The sequence below is a fragment of the Dysidea avara genome, chromosome 5 (genome assembly GCF_963678975.1).
Source record: "Dysidea avara chromosome 5, odDysAvar1.4, whole genome shotgun sequence".
Taxonomy (NCBI): domain Eukaryota; kingdom Metazoa; phylum Porifera; class Demospongiae; order Dictyoceratida; family Dysideidae; genus Dysidea; species Dysidea avara.
In genome coordinates, this window is record NC_089276.1 from 28,841,230 (window position 1) to 28,859,129 (window position 17,900).

Below are 17,900 nucleotides of genomic sequence, written 5' to 3' on the forward strand. Positions count from 1 at the left end.
ATCTAAAGTTTGCAGTGATAAATGTGATTGTGTGTAGTGTTAATTTATAGGGCAAGAAAGACTACATATCATGTATACAAACAATACTATACTATTCTGCATCAAATCACTCTCAGATTGAGTCTGATTCTCAAAAATTTCCTGGAGAAACATGTCCCCAGACTCTCCTAATTTGTTTGTTTGGACTATTTGCACATCAAGGTATGGCTGCTTTTCCTCTGTGTATGGTATAATGTTGTTAGGCCCAGGCATTGAAAAAAGATTATGCCCTGAATGTGCACCAGATGCTTCCTTTGCTTCTGATACATAGTGTATCGAGTCAGTTACTTGAGCCGGAAAGTGTACAGTGTTAAATAACAATTATTTTAGGCACTGGATTATGATTATGATTAAATATGGGTAAAGGCAAAGCCTGTATACCCGATCAATGTATTAACATTCATGATACAAAACTAAATCTAAATAATTATCTAACAGCGATTCATGATTAGTGTTGACCGGCATAGATAATATCCCTGTACTGTCAGTAGGTATATTGTTATGCTATTTATTGACATGCATGTTTGAATTGCAGCTTTACATATATGATGTGGGTGCATGGTATTATTATTTATCTGATTGGTCCTTTTCCGTCACACATGCAGTTAGACTCCGCATATAAGCCAATTCAGTACAGTATATTCCCCGTATACTACATCTCAATTCCGTAAATTGTTTCACGCAAACAATCAATTATGGTTTCTATCCCTGAGACAAGGGTGTGGCTACTCATCGTCTTTCCAGAGTGCAGAATATAATCGTCTATTTGCTTGAAAGTTTTTGATGGCTACTTCGGGTGGGATGGGGAAGTCCGATGAAGAGACCAGTGGAATTTCTGGTAAGACGCAATATTCCTTGTAATGAGAATTGATTACAGTTGGCAGCCCAGCTATGGTGTGTGCATGCGGCTTAAATTTGTCCGCAAATGAGCCCGTGTATCTAGTGTAGCTACGTACGTACGTTACATAGAAGCTTTTAGCTCTGCTCCTGTCACTATTAGCCTCGTCTAACACGTTAGGTAATTTTTTAACGAAGTGTATATTTAGCCGGTACCGGTTTGCAAACACTAACGGCTATTGTGCCGGCACTAGTAGGTTGCTCCGAGCATTCAACTTTAGGGCACGCGTCTAGTAGGTTGCCCCGAGCATTCAACTTTAGGGGATGCGAAAAGTAGTTCCTTAACGTTAGGGGTAGGCTAGGGTTCAGCTTTGGTTTCTTCTTCACTCTTGTTATATATAGAAGTCACTTCAGTCGGATGTTTATAACGTAGAAACTAAATAACATGACTAGCTGCAGCACCGGTGGTATAATCGTTACAAACATGGCTTATGAGTAGCTACGGATGCCCGGGTTCGAACCCTCGCTTAGACAACTTTTTTTTTTCGCTTTCTTAGGTTTTTTGTACACGTTTATTTTTTTAATGCACGTAACATTCTAAGTATTATACCCTCCACTGCCGGCAAAATAGCCGGCAAAACAGTGTATCCGGTACCGGCTCTATATAACCTGCCATTTTTTAATGTTTTCAGTTGCCGTAGTGTCATTGTTCTCAGCTATTCAAGGAAAGTAGCTATCGGTGCTATGAAAGCTATGAACAACCCGCATATTCACACTGCAACAGAGTACTTAATAAAGCAGCAGCCATTGCCATTGCCATTAGCTCATATCTCAGCCTATTTTTTGCCCGTAATAATGTAATTGGACAAAATAATTATTTTATTGTAATCTTTTTTGTATTTTCCTTGCCATGCCTGCTTTAGCTTAGGCCTTATGCAGTCGCATGTGACCGAGGTGTTGTAATTGTTTTGCTTTTATCACTAGCTAGCTACATCAATATTGATGCTGATTTCAAAAAAAAAAAATTGTTTTTAGGGTACAAATTGAATTACAATGATTAAAACAGTCCAGTTAAAGTTGAAACGATTACATCATATCTTCTGCCCAGGTGTAAGAGTTCCATAGCTTTATACTAGCTACTTGTGAAAAAAGAATTGGCATATAATATTAGAATCAGTATTTGTAAACCAGCCTGTAACCCATCTGTGTCCAACTGTAAAGTATCTGTGGTGTAGGTGTGTACTTTTCTATATACAGTACTGCCCAGAGGTAACGTTACAATCCCTTGCCAGTGCTCAAATCCAGGCCACTACTCAACACGACACACAACTGGAATACATCACATGCGAAGACACGCAGGTTCTGGAGCAGCCTCCCAAGGGAGTTTGCATGTCATGGCTACGTGTGGTGAGTTAGTTAGCACACACATGCCAAAGAAATCACGGGTCGAAAATTGTCTACACGAGCATCAACTGCTCCCGAGTGTAACATTACCTCTGGGCAGTACTGTATGAATATTGTCTCTTTGATCCACACAAAGTTTCTAAGCTGATATGACTGTATATTGGATAAAAATCTAGCAGGCCTTCTTTGCACAGACTCTATGGCTTGAATGTTTTTCTGGGTGTACAGTGACCAAATGATCGATGTGTAGTCAAGGATAGATCTAGTTACCATAGTAACAGATGGCTTTGATGTTAACAGGGCTTGATTTTAGGTTTTACTGAAGGTAACCTTTGACATTGTTAGCCTTTGTTAATCAATGACTCGCATTTGGAAGGGTAAATATCACACTCCACCTCTTATCCCATTGTTCTAAGATGTTTACATCGGCTTCTAGCTGTTGGCAATCATCTGGTGTTGTAATGGTTGAATACAAAAGTACATCATCAGTGTAAAGTTTTATTCTGCTTTTGTGCTCTCCAGTAGATCATTTATAAAACATAGGAACAATAATGGAGCTACCTGAGACACTCCTGAAGTGATGTTGATTGTAGAACTGTAATGTCCTTCTACAATAACCTGCTGAGATTTAAAATGTTTTCTAGCCAGGATAAAAGGTTACCTCATATGCCATAGTGATCACACAGATACTCATCTGCATGGTCGTTTATTCAATATTCTGTACATTATTTACCACATGATGTGAATCAGAAATCATAACCCACTTATAGTTCACTTTTACTGTATTCATGCTCTTAGTTTTATTCTTTATTCTTATTGCTACTGTGCGGGTCATGAATTTTGAAAATTCAGTTGCCATAATGAACCACCTGCCTGCATGCATTTTTAATGAAATGGGATCTACTTGCATGAGTTAGATAGTTGTACTGATTTTAATATGCTGGAATGTTGGAGTGCTCAGTAGAGTGAATTTCCTGTTGAAATATTACAAATACCGGCATCAAGCTGACCTATATCATAAAATAGCTGCCAGTATATTCATGCCTTCATCACGATGTCAAGTGCATGTGCTATTGGGAATACTCTGATAGTACAACCTATGTCTGTCTAGATCCCAAGTTGCTTATTTAGGTATATGCATGTGCATTAATCCTCAAACTGAGTATGTACATTTTTGGAAAATAAATAATAATAAAAATAATAAATTACATCAAGAATAATTTGTCATCATCATCATCATCAAGGTTCAAACCCATCCAGTCATGTTTTACCTACATGACTTGTCTTGAATTGTTTGTTCTTTTGTAATTTAATACAGTTGAAATGGTTATTTATGTATATTTGTTGAGTGTAGTTGTGTTTGCTGTGTATGTGTTGTGTATTATGTGTACTCCAGTACAGAAGAACAGCTTTGGCGAGTACTGTGAGTTTAAATAATCAATCAATCAATCAATCAATCAATCAATTATCAGTCACACAGGATTCTTTTGTACTGTGAAGCCAGAAAGTTTGGCGAGTGAGCGGTGTTTAGCCAAACTATAGATATGCTATAGGAGTAAATAATAAATTAACTCTTGGTCATACAAAACTTACACTATGCTGTATACTAAAGCTTAGCATGCTAAACCTTTTACACTATAACATACTAAAGTTGAGCATGCTAAAACTAACCAAAATGTTTGTCACCACCATAGGCCGTGATATGCTTTTGACCAACAGGGAGTGTAATGGAAAGGCTATACAGTTAAAATAACCATGCTTTCATTATAGTGTGCAAACATTACTGATCTATACCATGTGATTATCATGTGTAGCTAACTCCAGCTGCAACTCTATGTGCTAGCTATGTAAGATTGGTGCAAACACTGGACTCTGTTCCCTCAAGATAAATAAAAGCACTAATGATCACTAGCAATGCTTGGTTAGTCTGTTAGAACCTACCCCTCCTTCTCTACACAAAGGAACAGGTGCATGCTGCTAGACTATAATGCTTGGTTTCCTATGGTGGTATGGATGGCCTTTATTACACATAACAGATATCCATGAATATTTTAATGGCCTTGTTATAGGGTTATATCCACATTTTAATAGGCTGTAAAGATGGGTGGTTGCTATACTGTGTCCCCTTGTTCATCCTATGTGTGTTGTACTATTATTATTATTATTAATATTTTACAATACAAGTATGTATTGATGGTCTGCCAACAACTTGTGCTGGCAGCCAGGAAATTACTTAATTACAAAACTAATTATTTAATTACAAACTAATTACTTTATTCTGTTCATATGCATCCTGAGAAATCAAGAGACTGAGCATGTTGTTGTAAACTGAGCATAGCAAGCAAGACATAAGCAGTAAAACAACCGAGATATTCACAAACAATAAATTACATGGGCCTTCACACACCAGCGTTGAAACCGGGTCGGGTCTGACCCGCTTTAAAATTAGTCTCGCGTGGCCAGATCGCTTAACGATTGTAAATTATAAGCGCCTGCTCCTTATAATTTCCAATCGATAAGCGCCGTGCGGAGAAAAATCGGTCTGGCCACGCGAGACTACTTTAAATTATATCCCGGAATGGATCACGTGTGCAGCAAATTAATTAGGTACAGTAGTGAATAACGCATCATAGTCAAGTCCTGATGCAACCCAGCTTTTTTCGTGAGCCACGCCCACTTATCGGACGATTGTCTGCAGTCATACGTGCAGCCACGCCCATTCATCGGTGATATAGAGCGAAATAATTACATTATACGCGCTTAGAAAAAAACGTGTGGCAATGCATGAAAAATTTGTATTCGATTCTACTGCTACAACGCAAGTTAGTCTCGTGCCCAGACCGGTTTTTCTTCTTTTTGTGTGGGGGCGGAGAAAAATTGGAGATCCACCAGACCCTTTTTTTCTCCGCCCCTACCCAAAAAGAAAAAAAAGCGGTCCCGCTGGCACGAGACTAAACGCAAGTATGGATAGCTTAGATACTATAGTGTTACTATTATGATTATGATTATGATGTGATTTGGGTTGAGGCTTAGAAGCCTGTACACCCATTCAATTACATACATACACATACATAAATTAGATGCAATAAACATAACAAAAATCTATAGTCATAAAAGTAATTATCTATAGCTGATTTAAAATTATTTAAAAGAATTACCTACAATATCATGTTCCAGTCATTAATTACTCTAGTACCAAAATAGTTCACCAGACATAAATGGTGGGCAGGGGGCTTAAGTAATTTATATGCATGACCTCTAGTTTGTGTAGTGGGAGAAAGTAAAAAAGTTGGAGTGATCCAGATTGAAGTAATCATTCAACATCTTGAAAAGAAATATTAAGTCATCACGTCTGTGCCTGTACAAAAGAGATGGCAAATTCATTGATGTCAGTCGATCTATGTAAGACTTGTCTCTTAAAGATGGTACTAGTTTTGTAGCACACCGTTGCACACCCTCAAGTTTACGTTGATCTAATACATCATCCCAGGACTGGGCAGAGTTTGCCTCTCTGCCCACTGTTTAAGTGTTTATTTATATTATCATTGTCTTAGTATCATAATGGGGTCCCCAAATTACATTTCCGTATTCTAATATTGGTCGAACCATTGATTTGTACAATCCTGATAGTACAAATTCATTCAAATCGATAAAGCTTCTTTTCATACAAGCCAATACCCTGTTCGCTTTCATAGCTACTTCAGAAGCGTGTTGGTGGAACTTTAAATTCGCATCAAATATAATACCCAAGTCCTTATGACAATTAACTGAGTCCAATGAGACACCATTTAGATAGTAGCCTCCAAAGCTGTGTGTGGTTCGACCAAAGTGAATCAATTTACATTTAGTAACATTGAACTTCAGATGCACACTATTATTATTATTATTATTGTTACTGAGCAGACAGCACAGCTGATATGATATGCTCAGGAAAAAAAAAGCAATCATAAAATGAAATTAGCTACGTAGTTACATAAGGTATTAATATACTAGAAGGACGAGAGCGTACCTGGTCTGGTTTCTGAAATTACGATAAAATTCCGCTTTTTGCTAGCACGCTCACGAAGCCAGATGCCTATTCACGTTTACCAATGTGTTAAAATGGTTTTTTTGACTCAATTATGAAGAAAGAAAGCAGTTTAGCCTCACCATTTCAACTTACGGGTGGACCTGTTTCGAAAATTCGTGGGCGAATACACACTATTTTCGCCATGTAGGCACAAAGCAGACCGGCTATGCTCTCACTACTCTAGTTAGTCTCGCGTGGCCAGACTGCTTTTCTCCGTTACGGCGCTTATCGATTAGAGATTATAAGCGCCTACTCCGAAATCTGGTCCAGAATCAATACATAAACTCGTTTTCACACCCCAAGCAAGAGCTCGGGGTGTTTAATCAACTTTCGTCATAAAACGTATACTTCCTTTTAAATTTCAAGCCACGTACGCACTGGAAATGCCATGAACAATAGCCGGTAGAGTTGATGAGACACTGAGTCTGTGTGAAAACGAAAAGGCTAAAGTCGAGCTGAGCAAGGAATCAACCCGTGTCCTTTTTAGCCTTAGAAAACCAGCCTCAGTGTTTCTCATCAACTCTACCGGCTATCGTTCATGGCATTTCCAGTGCGTACGTGGCTTGAAATTTAAAAGGAAGTATACGTTTTATGACGAAAGTTGATTAAACACCCCGAGCTCTTGCTTGGGGTGTGAAAACGAGTTTATGTATTGATTCGGGACCAGACCCTTTTTCGGAGTAGGCGCTTATAATCTCTAATCGATAAGCGCCGTGACGGAGAAAAAGCGGTCTGGCCACGCGAGACTATACTCTAGTATGATAGTACCTGATAACAGACGATTATCAACACTGACGCAGTTTGGCTGTTAGTCACTCTACAATAACAGGAAAATGAAACACGCAATTTCCCCAGCACCTGGCTGTACAAATGCCACACGTTTTGTCGAACGTTTTGCTACACGTTTCAGTTGAACGCCGCATCTGTGACGTCACATGTATCGCTCTATTAAAGTCTACAAGTATGCACGAAACCATGCTCATAGCTGCCTGCTGGCTTATGTAGGGCCACGCCCATTAATCGATTATTGCATTAGATACGGTCTAGGCCAGCTTCTTTCATGAGCCACGCCCACTTTATATTGGGAATGTGTCATACTGTTAAAATTATGGTGTGTTAGGTATGCGCAAAGCCACACGCACTTGCAGGAAACGTACTTTGCTTTCTGCGAACTTACTTGGAATCATGCCCACTGACTAACATCGTTAAGTATAGGCTTCCTTGTGCTTAACGCGCTGTTCGGCACTCAAAACGTAGCTTTTGGCGCACGCCTCACTTTTAATCATACCGGGTCAGCGGTCATCCGGGTCAGCAGTAGTGAGCCGGTTTCAACGCAATGCAGCTCAACATATGGACCGGATTCACCCAGCTGCTGTACTTTGTGAACAAGTCTACATTAAAAGAAGCTCACCTCCTAAATGAGAATTCCTTGGTATCAGATTATTGGTATGCTATTGCAAAGAGACAGCGATTCCTGAACTGTTTTTAAGTGTAGCCTGTCCTTTTCATACTACAGTTGGTGCCCTCTCCAATTGGATTGGGGAGCATTAGAGTCATGGGAATCCTGATAAAACTGAGTACTGGATTACTGTACTGGAGTACATGAGCTGTGGTATATATAATTAAGAGTAGGTAGACTAATAGTATGTTTACAGTATGGCTGAAGGCTTGAGTAGGAAAGGAAAAGTGAGAGGTGGACATTGGTCATCCACCATGCAAGTACACAATTTATGTGCTGTATGAAGCACTAATAGAAACTATAATAAGGTAGCACAATGACAGGTGTAGCAAGATTTCAAGTCAACTAAGGGGGAACAGATGTCCAAATTCTTGGAGGGTCTGCATGCCTCCCACAAGAAAGTCCCAGAGTTCTTTGTGACCAAGTTAAAGGTATCTGCTTTTACTAGCTTAAGAATCTCTTTATCAGGTTGATTCATAGTATACAGCTTTTCCTCAAGCTTATATATTCTGCACTGTTCTAAGGAGAGAATGCATAATGGTGATTATTGGTGTGAATAAGGTCCTAAAGACTAAATAGAATAGTGAAATACTGGCTACAATGATTCCTAGTTCTGGTGAAACAAACATGATTTACTTTCTTTGGTGGTCACCAACCATCACAGTGAATTCCAGTGAGTCATCCACTGGTGCAGTAATTTCAGCCCCATCCACTTTTAAACCCCTGTGACCATTCACAGTTACCCCTTTGGTTATGTCACCCAGCATTGCAACAGCCACAACAACGATTAGCATTCCAGCAAGTCATGCAACAGTATGAGTTAGTACTCTATTAATTCTGTGACAAGTAATATAGTGCAGCTGCTACTCAGATCTTTTCACTGACTATTTTAACAGCCCCGCATTTATAGGCCCATCTAATCTGTCAGTGGCCTAACTCTGACGATGATCACTAGTGTCTCATTGTTTGGTATCCTTGCTAGTTCAGTCATGGAGCATGGTACAAGGGTTGAGCTAATACCTAAGCAGTTTAACGTGGACCCAACTAGGTGGTCAACATTTTAGCTATTACTTAGACCTTTTTTGTGGTAAACTTTGGAGGTGTCTAAGTTATTTAAACCCTTTTCGTGTTTACTTAAACCCTTTTCATGTTTATTACTTGCACCTACACTGGTAGAGCTGGTAATGTATTGCCACCTGAAAATTAAGTTTAAACCCGAAACTGTTGTTACAGGTGAAATGATGGCTTGTTTCTACTAATTAATGCCACATTTCTCTGCTACAAGCAGCTGTCAAGAGTATTAAGGTACAACAGCTACATACAGGGTCTAAATAAGTTAGAATTCAGACCATCCACAGGGGTCTAAGTAATTAAAACCTCAGGCCCTGTAGTAGCACCTTCATTTCACTCAGGTGCCACGACACAGGGCCATTGAGTTACTAAAATTACTTAGACACCTGAGGTCTGAAGTCCCACTATTACTTAGAATCATCAATACACCATCACCCAGACCTGACAAACATAGACAAATTTAACAACTTGCAAACATTCCCTGCATCACTGTTGAACTCACACACAATGTAATCATTGCAAATAACAATGCACATGGACTTACTATTGAATACTGATTGTGTGACATCTCTACATATTCTAAAGAGACTACATTATACTGTTGAATCCCAAGTTTGGAACCTGAAGTCACTAGGAGTCATGGCTGACTCTTACAGTACTTGTAATGGGCCATGCAGGGAAGACACAAGAAATGCTACCCTACCAGTAGCTCTAACTCTACACAGCAGCATACATCAGAGGCTTTGGTGACTTTACCAAGTAGTCATCCACAACATCACTACTACATGGACCCAGTGCTCTTGCAAATTGCAAGGGCATCCCTTGAGAAGTCTGGGTCATCTTTGACTGTGGAAACCAAATGTCATATGTCACAGATAAAATTAATTATTTGATGCTTTATCCTATTTCCACTGAGTCTATGATGGTTAAGACCTTTGAATCTGAGAGTAGCAACAGATAAGTGTGTGAGGTGGTAGATGAGCTGGCATTGAGGAGGCAATGAACTAAGTACCTGAAATAAAATTTAGAAATTGATGCAGTATGATTCCTTCGTTAAGGAACGACTGGATAAGGGGATAACTGAATCAGTACACGCATCATCCAATAGTGTGAAAGGATAAGAAAACTACTAAATTGAGAATAGTATTATCATTATGATGCATCAGCCTAAACAAATTGCCCTTCTGTAAACAACTGTTTGTACACTAGACCAAAGTTTGGCTGGAACATAAAATATATCATCATTAGGCTCTTAAGTTCACAAGGTAGCACTGAATGGGAAGGCATTAATGTTCCTCAAGACAGAGAGATACCAAGGTTTCTATGGGTATATACTGAAGATTTTCCCAGAGTCCAGAGCTGTAGATTTACATGTGTCATTTACTCATTTTAGAGTGTCTCATCAAGCCCATTACTGTTGAATGAAAATATCAAACACAATCTTGAGAAGTACATGTGATTGAGACATGTCCACAGATTGTTCAATCATTCTAAGGTCCATTAAATATACTGACAACATGAGCTTCAGTGCCAATGTCAATGACAATTACGATGTTTATGAACTTGATATGAAATCTAAATGCATACTGAATGGGGGTGGATTTAACCATCGAAAGCTTGTCTCCTATTTAATCATCCTACAACAGAGAATTAGTCAGGGTTTGTAGCTGGATACTCAGATTGTAACAACAAATCAAAGAGGAGGACAAATCTTACACAAAGAACCACTTAGGTGGCAGGTCACAATTACAAGATAGCAGAAGAGTCTAGGAGTAATGTGGAACTTTGTGAATGATGAACCTATCTTCAATCTTTTTTTAAAATTTATTTATTAAGGCTTTACAGCACAAGTGCTGAAGGTCTGTAGGACACCTGGTCCTACAGCCTGTTTAAAGTTGTTACCGTACGCAAGGAAATTTTGACGTAAGAAAAATTTGATGAATTCAGACTTCAGCAGATTTGATGAATAAAATGTTGACGAAAATCAAGAAATTGTAGGCAAAACCTGTACTTTTAAGGGTGCTTATAAACATTTGACGAATTTAAATTTGACAAATTAAACTGATTCGTCAAATTTTTTTGATGTCAAAATTTCCTTGCGTACGGTACAGAAAGTGTGTTTGAAAAGGTGGAGAAAGGAGAAAAAATCCATGACTGAACTTAGGCAGCCTCGAACCTGCAGCCATCCGATTAACACTCGAACACCTACAGGAGCCTGCCAGGCGGTCAGGATGTTTTCTCCTTGTCAATTTCATGTATATGTATCCAAGGAACCTCAATGAGTGAGACGTATTGAGCAATGACACTAAGATAAGAATTGTTGCTGTTGCTATGACTCTATAATTATGATTTGTGGCTCCAGTTATCATTTGCTTTATATTGTTGTTTCAAAAACTTGTACCAGCAAGATTGAATGGAATGAATCGTTGGCTGATCAAATATAAACAACTTGTTTCAGCTAGACTTCCAAGGAGTGACTACATCAATCCTGAGGTGTTATTTTGAACTTTTTGCACTAATGGAAGAGCGCCTGGTAGCTTCATACTGTAGGATTCTGTGATGCTATAAATGGTAATGTAAATTATCTGAGAATTGAGGTATCACAGTTAATTTTGTAGCACCATTCAAAGACTACTATATACTGGCAAAATCATCAGTAGCATTTCAGTTGTACTTAAAACAAACATCCACATTGTTCTTTAGTGATTCTAGGTGGCAATCACCTGGGTTAAGGGTATCACTAAAAATTGAAGCTAAAAAGTGTTATATCCCTACCGTGCTCAATAAAAAGTACTGAAACTAACTGGAGTAGTACACAATATTAAATCACAGTAAAACAATAAGAAGTGTTATATCCCTAGATGCCATATTGGAAATGCACAATAGGGATATAACATCTCTTACTGTTTTACTGTAATTTAATATTGTGTACTACTCCAGCTAGTTCCAGTACTTTTTATCATTTTATCAATGTGCTGGTCCCTACTCTAGTTGAAAATTCCAATTTTTGTGTACTTGTATGTAAACATTTTTTTTTGTAAAATAAAATTATTATGACTGGTGAACCCACGCATACTGCATCAAAAGAAATAACTGGTGCCGTGTACTCCAACTATCAATTATCATCTGAAAAGCAAAGTATCTATTACGCTTCGTTGTGAACTATGTTCAACCCATTATACAGCATTGTGAATCAAGAACTGTTTGAAAAGCACCTCAGAGTCTGCAATCAAAGTAGCCACTATGAAAAATACGGATGATTTCTGTTAAGAAAGAACCCGTCACTTGCTACCACCAAATCAACAACTTTCGCTGTCAGCAAAGACAAATGGGACACAAAGGAGGACACTGGTAAGTCCATGAAGAATGCATTGTATATTCTGCGGTATGCCAAAAGGCACATGTTCGGCTGAAGCAACATCAAACAGTAAAAAATCAAGCCTGTAGCCTTAGCTGTTATTGAATTACGTTTGTCTGAAGGCACCAGTTACTCAGTCAGTCAGTAGAAAATTATGTTTATTAAATTTTTTATATTCCATAGTAACTTGTTGAAAGTGTTTCTGGTAAATCTGAAGGCTTGTTTGGGCTTTGTTTTACCTAACCAATACTGCCTCATCGTTGTCAGGGAAAAGTGAGGCTGGTTTTTATTTTTCATGTGCCATTCCCAAACCTTTGTGGTCCCTACTATACAGTACTATCATAATGGTTCTCTCACATGACCTACCACAAGATCTCATTCATTGTCACTTGCCACATCATCTTCCACCATCAATGTATAGGCACCAGTCTATTCACTGCTTGAAGGTTCTTAGTTTACTAATTTGTTAAGATGACTTACTGTAGTTATACTGATAGTAAAGTGTCAGTAAACTTAAGTATATGGAACATAATTATTTTACTAAGTTTTAAACTCTCAGTAAAACATCAGTAAATGTGGGTTTACTGAAAAACTACTAAAATAACAAACAATTAACTGTTCCATATACTGGGGATATACCACTGTAGTAAACTAAGATACTTCAAGCAGTGATTATGCTGGCATAATTTTTAGCATAATAGGTGCCTGAAAGCATAAAGCATAATGTTAGCATAATAGGCAGAATAATTGTTATACTGTAACTGAGCAAAAATGCATGCCACAGTAAAAGGTTGACTTACACTAATAGAACAGTCAATAGCACTGATTTGGCAGTGGAATAGTTATTTGACTCGACTGTTATTATAGTTTACAATGCAGCCAAATTTTTAATGCACAACAAGTACTTTTACATTTACCAGTTGTTCATAAGCCAAAGTTTATCCACTAGAAAGTAACAAAACATTGGAACTGTGGCAAAATTTTTGAGCTTAATAGGCAAAACTTTTGAGCACTGCAGCATAGCATAATAGGCAAAATTAAAAGCATAATAGGCTGGTGCCTATCAATGTATATCGTTACTCATGCATTATAAATTCTCCATTCCTTTGGAACTCAGTACCTGCAGAAGTTTTACAAATAGTCCCTTTTTGGTTAGCACTTCATTGTTTTCTGTTTAACTCAGTGACCGACCTCATTTACTTGTCTTGTCCTTGTATAGGTATTTTAGTGTGTCATGTTCTGTTGTAAGTGTATTTATGGTTGTTTTTGTACTTGTACCTGTGATATTATTACCTGCTTTTTTCGAGCAAGTAATAATATCACAGGTAGTAGTAATAGGGGCAGTGGGTGGGGGGTGGAGAGTGGGCTTAATATAGGAGCATAAAATGGAGCAAGAAGACAAATGGAATCCAGAGGCCAAGTTTGGGCCCTCTATGGCCATCCATGGCCCTCAAATCACTCCAAATTGATTGAGAACACTATTGGCGAGCTCTCTGTGAAATCCCAGCTCATTATATACACACCATTACAATAAAGCCATGGCCATTTATGGCACCAATCTTCCAGTCGTGGCTTTGACAGGGTCGGAAGAAGGCTACTGCAGAAATCAGACTTGCCAGTCCTAAAGGAAATAGAGTGGAACATGATAGCGTATTAGACCAGCAATCCATTTCTGGTAAAAACGTAAGTTTGATTTTGTGTGTGTGTGGAAGCCGGGTTATATGAAACCCGATCACATATTCAGGAGAAGATAACTCCTCATTGGTGATCCCCCTGTATGATGTCTTGGGAACCAACAGACCCCCCTTCCCCCAGTACCAGTTATCTCCAATTTGAAGCTCAAACATCAACACAGTCACAGTCATTCCAGCTACTTAACAGTGTCTTTCTACGCCTTGCACAAATCAAAGAAGCATAATCAACAGATAGAGTCTGTGCTCAAGTGATGCAATGCTGCCAGACTCAGTGGCCTAACAGAATCTCTCTCTCTTAAAAGAAATTTTCCCATTACTACCTTGTTTGTACAGAACTATCAATTGAAGGCGGTTTGTTAATGAGAAGTTACCAAATAATGATTCACAACTACAGTCTGAGATTTACATGATTGTTACAAAGTTCCTGACTCAAGCCAGACAGTCTGTTTGTGTCCAGGACTCACAACTCATGATCATGCCAAAAAAATGTCTACCAAGTTCTCCATCATTTTAATGCTAAATGGGTAGTAACTAAGCTACTTTTGCTGTAGCTTCTGGTCTGCAGCAAACATTCCACCCATCTGTCCATGTAACAAATGATTTTGGTGTAAGAGGTATTATCATATGTGAGCTAGCAGATTGATAAGGAAAGGTCTAGAATTGATTAAAGTCTCTACTTTAGTAAAAAGCAGTTATCAATTATATCTGAGTTACTCAGAATAGCCATTTGCTGCTTTATTGTTTCTGGGTTCAACTTTGTTGGAATGTACCACTGCAGGACAAGTTGACATGTGTATCTCTCCCACCTATTTGCAACAAAATTAAAAGCTCAACTGTATCCTCTGATCCACTATAGCAAGTTTGTACTATCAGTCCAGAATATAATAGATCTCTTCTCCATAGCCAAAGCAATAATGTGAAATGGATTGAGATAATCTGGTACCCAATACTGCTCTCATGAGCTTTAAACACTGAAGTGAAGATACCTTTGTCTGAATTAAGCATACTCATGAACTTTCATCTTGATATTAATTCTCATATATGTAGACTGCTGCACCATAAGCCTCCTGTAAAACATCTACAAACACATGTAGTGCAGCTGACCATATTTCTTTCTTCGACTGTAAACACCTCAGTATTCTAACATTAAGGTAAGTTTACAAACCATGTTGTCACTCTGGTAGACATATTATCTTGTGGAAAAATCTTTCATCCAACTTGTACCCACACTTCTTGCATCTACTGTATGCGTTTGCTTGTAAAAGTGGATTAAAGTCTAATGGGGGTTGCAATTAAATTATGTCCTTTGCTAGACAGAACTACTTCAGAATTTGCTAATCACTTGTGAGTATGTATTTCAGCCCATCCATAGCTAGTTCAGATATTTATTGATAAAATTGAATTCCCTGGTCATCATTATAACTGATAGATTTACTTTAAAATGGTTTCAGAAGTAATAGAGCATATTAAAGAAATGTCATGCCATAGAAACAGAAGTTTTGCACATTCAGGTATGTGGTACATGGTGAGATCTGCTTCCATTGTCATAGATAAATGAAAGTGTCCGTCACTGATGAATTTCATCTCATAAACCCAGACCAGTTTGACAAAATTAATTTTAATATTGATCTAGGCAGATGAAGATTGAGTTGGCCTGTCTTGATGCTTAGAATTCTCCATGTTCTTGAAGCATTATGTCTTCAAAGTAGTGATAGTAGTGATATCCCAATCTCACTATTCCACAATTCAGTGTTACATGCAAGCCATGACCATGCAATATTGTGGTTGAACATAACATCAGGCACTTCTGTTGCTGCAGCAAAGGTGCTTATAATGTTGGGAATTAACTTGTTTTGGTGACGGGACATGTTCAAGGACTAGCTCTGTTGTCAAGATAGTCGGGAGTCCTGTTGTAGCTGGGGCCATTGTAGGAAATTGACAATATTAGCCCTTAGGAATTTTTATAGCAAGATGAAGGTTGCTTTTTTTCAGTTAGTTAAGAACACTAGTTTGTTTGCAAATTTGTCAAGTGAAACAATATTAGTTTCACATGACCAGACCATATTATATTGTTAGGCACAGAGGCATTATTATAATGAAAGCATTAACCCCATCACTATATACTTTAGCCAATTTCACAATATGCATTGTTCTAGAGGATTTGAAAAACCTCAGCAATACGTACATCAAAGTGAGGATATATAATTCTTCAGTGAATTCAATATATTTTTGTAATATGTATGATCAGAGTTATCAAAAAATATATCATACAAAACTTGTCTATAAATCTCATACTCTACTGTTCCATACTTTAATTTTAAAAAATTAAGCTACAGTACAGTACTTCACAAATAGAATTAATGTGTATTGATATTACAGGCAGCTCAAGACCAACTCTTAGGAAGCTGCTAAATACTAGGGTCATTGCTAATGCTAGTTCCAGATGGCATCAATTGGGAATACAGCTAATAGATGATGATCAGGTGGCGCAGCTTGAAAACATCAAAGAAAACAATGCTGATGTGACAGAACGGTGTACAGCACTTTTCAAATACTGGCTGAGGATGTATCCCAATGCCAGTTGGTATGAACTAGTAGCAGCAATGAGGGCACCAGGTGTTGAACTGAACAAATTGGCTGTTGCTGTGGAAGAAAATTTCACTGGTTAGTTGAGATGTATTGACACACTACAAACATGCACATACACTATATCAGTAGTACCGTTTAGTAGGGATCCACCGATACCAGCTGAATCGATACTGATACATTTTTGGTGGAAACTGGCCAATACCCGGCAGATATCAATACTTTGCCATAGAGGGCTGGCATTATTTAAAAGAAATACCAGTAGCTATCCCTACTTCCGTTCAATAAACCAAATTACTTTAAATATGCCTGCTAATGTCTTATGTATAAGTAATAGTTGTAACACAGGGATGAGGGCTTTGCTTGATATGTATGCTGACTGCCTGAGGGCATACATATCAGGCAAAGCCCGAATGCCACGTATTGCAGCTAATATGTAATGCTTCTTAGACTATCCTGTACAGAGCAATAAATCACCCAAATCAATATGAGTGCAGCCACTGGATGTATCATACAGTACAGTAGTACTGTATATTAGGGATCATGGAGATTTGAGTTTTCCTAGCCAAAAAATCACCCAAAAACCAGCTTCACAACTCCACCCTGGCACCTTGGCAGTATTGGTTAGGTATAACCAAGCCCAAAAGTTCCTTCAGTATGATCCTAAAGGCTTCCAATAAATTGTTACAAAATTGAAAAAAAAATTATTTAATGGAATTTTCTACTGACTACATGTAACTGCCTGCCTGCCTGATGCCTTCAGGCAAGCGCAACTCGATAACGGCTAAGGCTATGGGCTTGATTTTTCACTGTTTGACGTGCCTTTTGGAATACCGCAGTACGTGCTATGCGTGCATAATGGACTTACCTTTTTCCTTCTTTGTGTCCCATTTCTGTTTGCTGACAACCCATGGTGTTGATTTGCGGTAGTGCGATGCATGGCTTCTCTACAGTACGTTTGTAAACGGGAATCGTCTGTATTTTCTGTGGTAACTGGACTGATTGCATAGATGATTCTAACACTGTTCTTCGCTTGTAACGGTTTGAACATAACTGAAAGTGAAGCGTAATGGCTGTTACACTTTCGAGACAGTAATTGATAGTTGGGGGTGCGCGTGAATTGTCGTATTTCGTGGTGTCTGGAATTGTTGCAGAGGCACTTCTTCTACTGTTTTTCATCTGTATCACTGTGTAAGAGGCCGAACATAACTAAAAGCGAAGCGTAATGGCCACTGCACTTTCAAAGCAGTATTACATAGCTGGGGCACACGTTCAGATGAAAACATTTATTCTGGCAACCATCCTTTCTTTTGATGCGGTATGTGTGGGTTCATCAGTCATAATAATGTTACAAAAAAGTAAACAAACAAGTTTAAGGAAAAT

General features: G+C 38.3%; 1 protein-coding gene across 1 annotated transcript in view; it reads left to right on the forward strand.

Annotated features, from left to right (window-relative positions):
- The first annotated feature begins 746 nt into the window (after positions 1-746).
- LOC136256776 (uncharacterized) overlaps positions 747-17,900 on the forward strand; it is a 77,433-nt gene continuing 60,279 nt past the window's right edge. The window contains exons 1-2 of the mRNA XM_066049799.1: positions 747-877; positions 16,311-16,595. Of these exons, the coding sequence (XP_065905871.1) occupies positions 823-877; positions 16,311-16,595 (340 nt within the window). The 5' untranslated portion in view covers positions 747-822. The remainder of the gene's footprint in view (positions 878-16,310; positions 16,596-17,900) is intronic.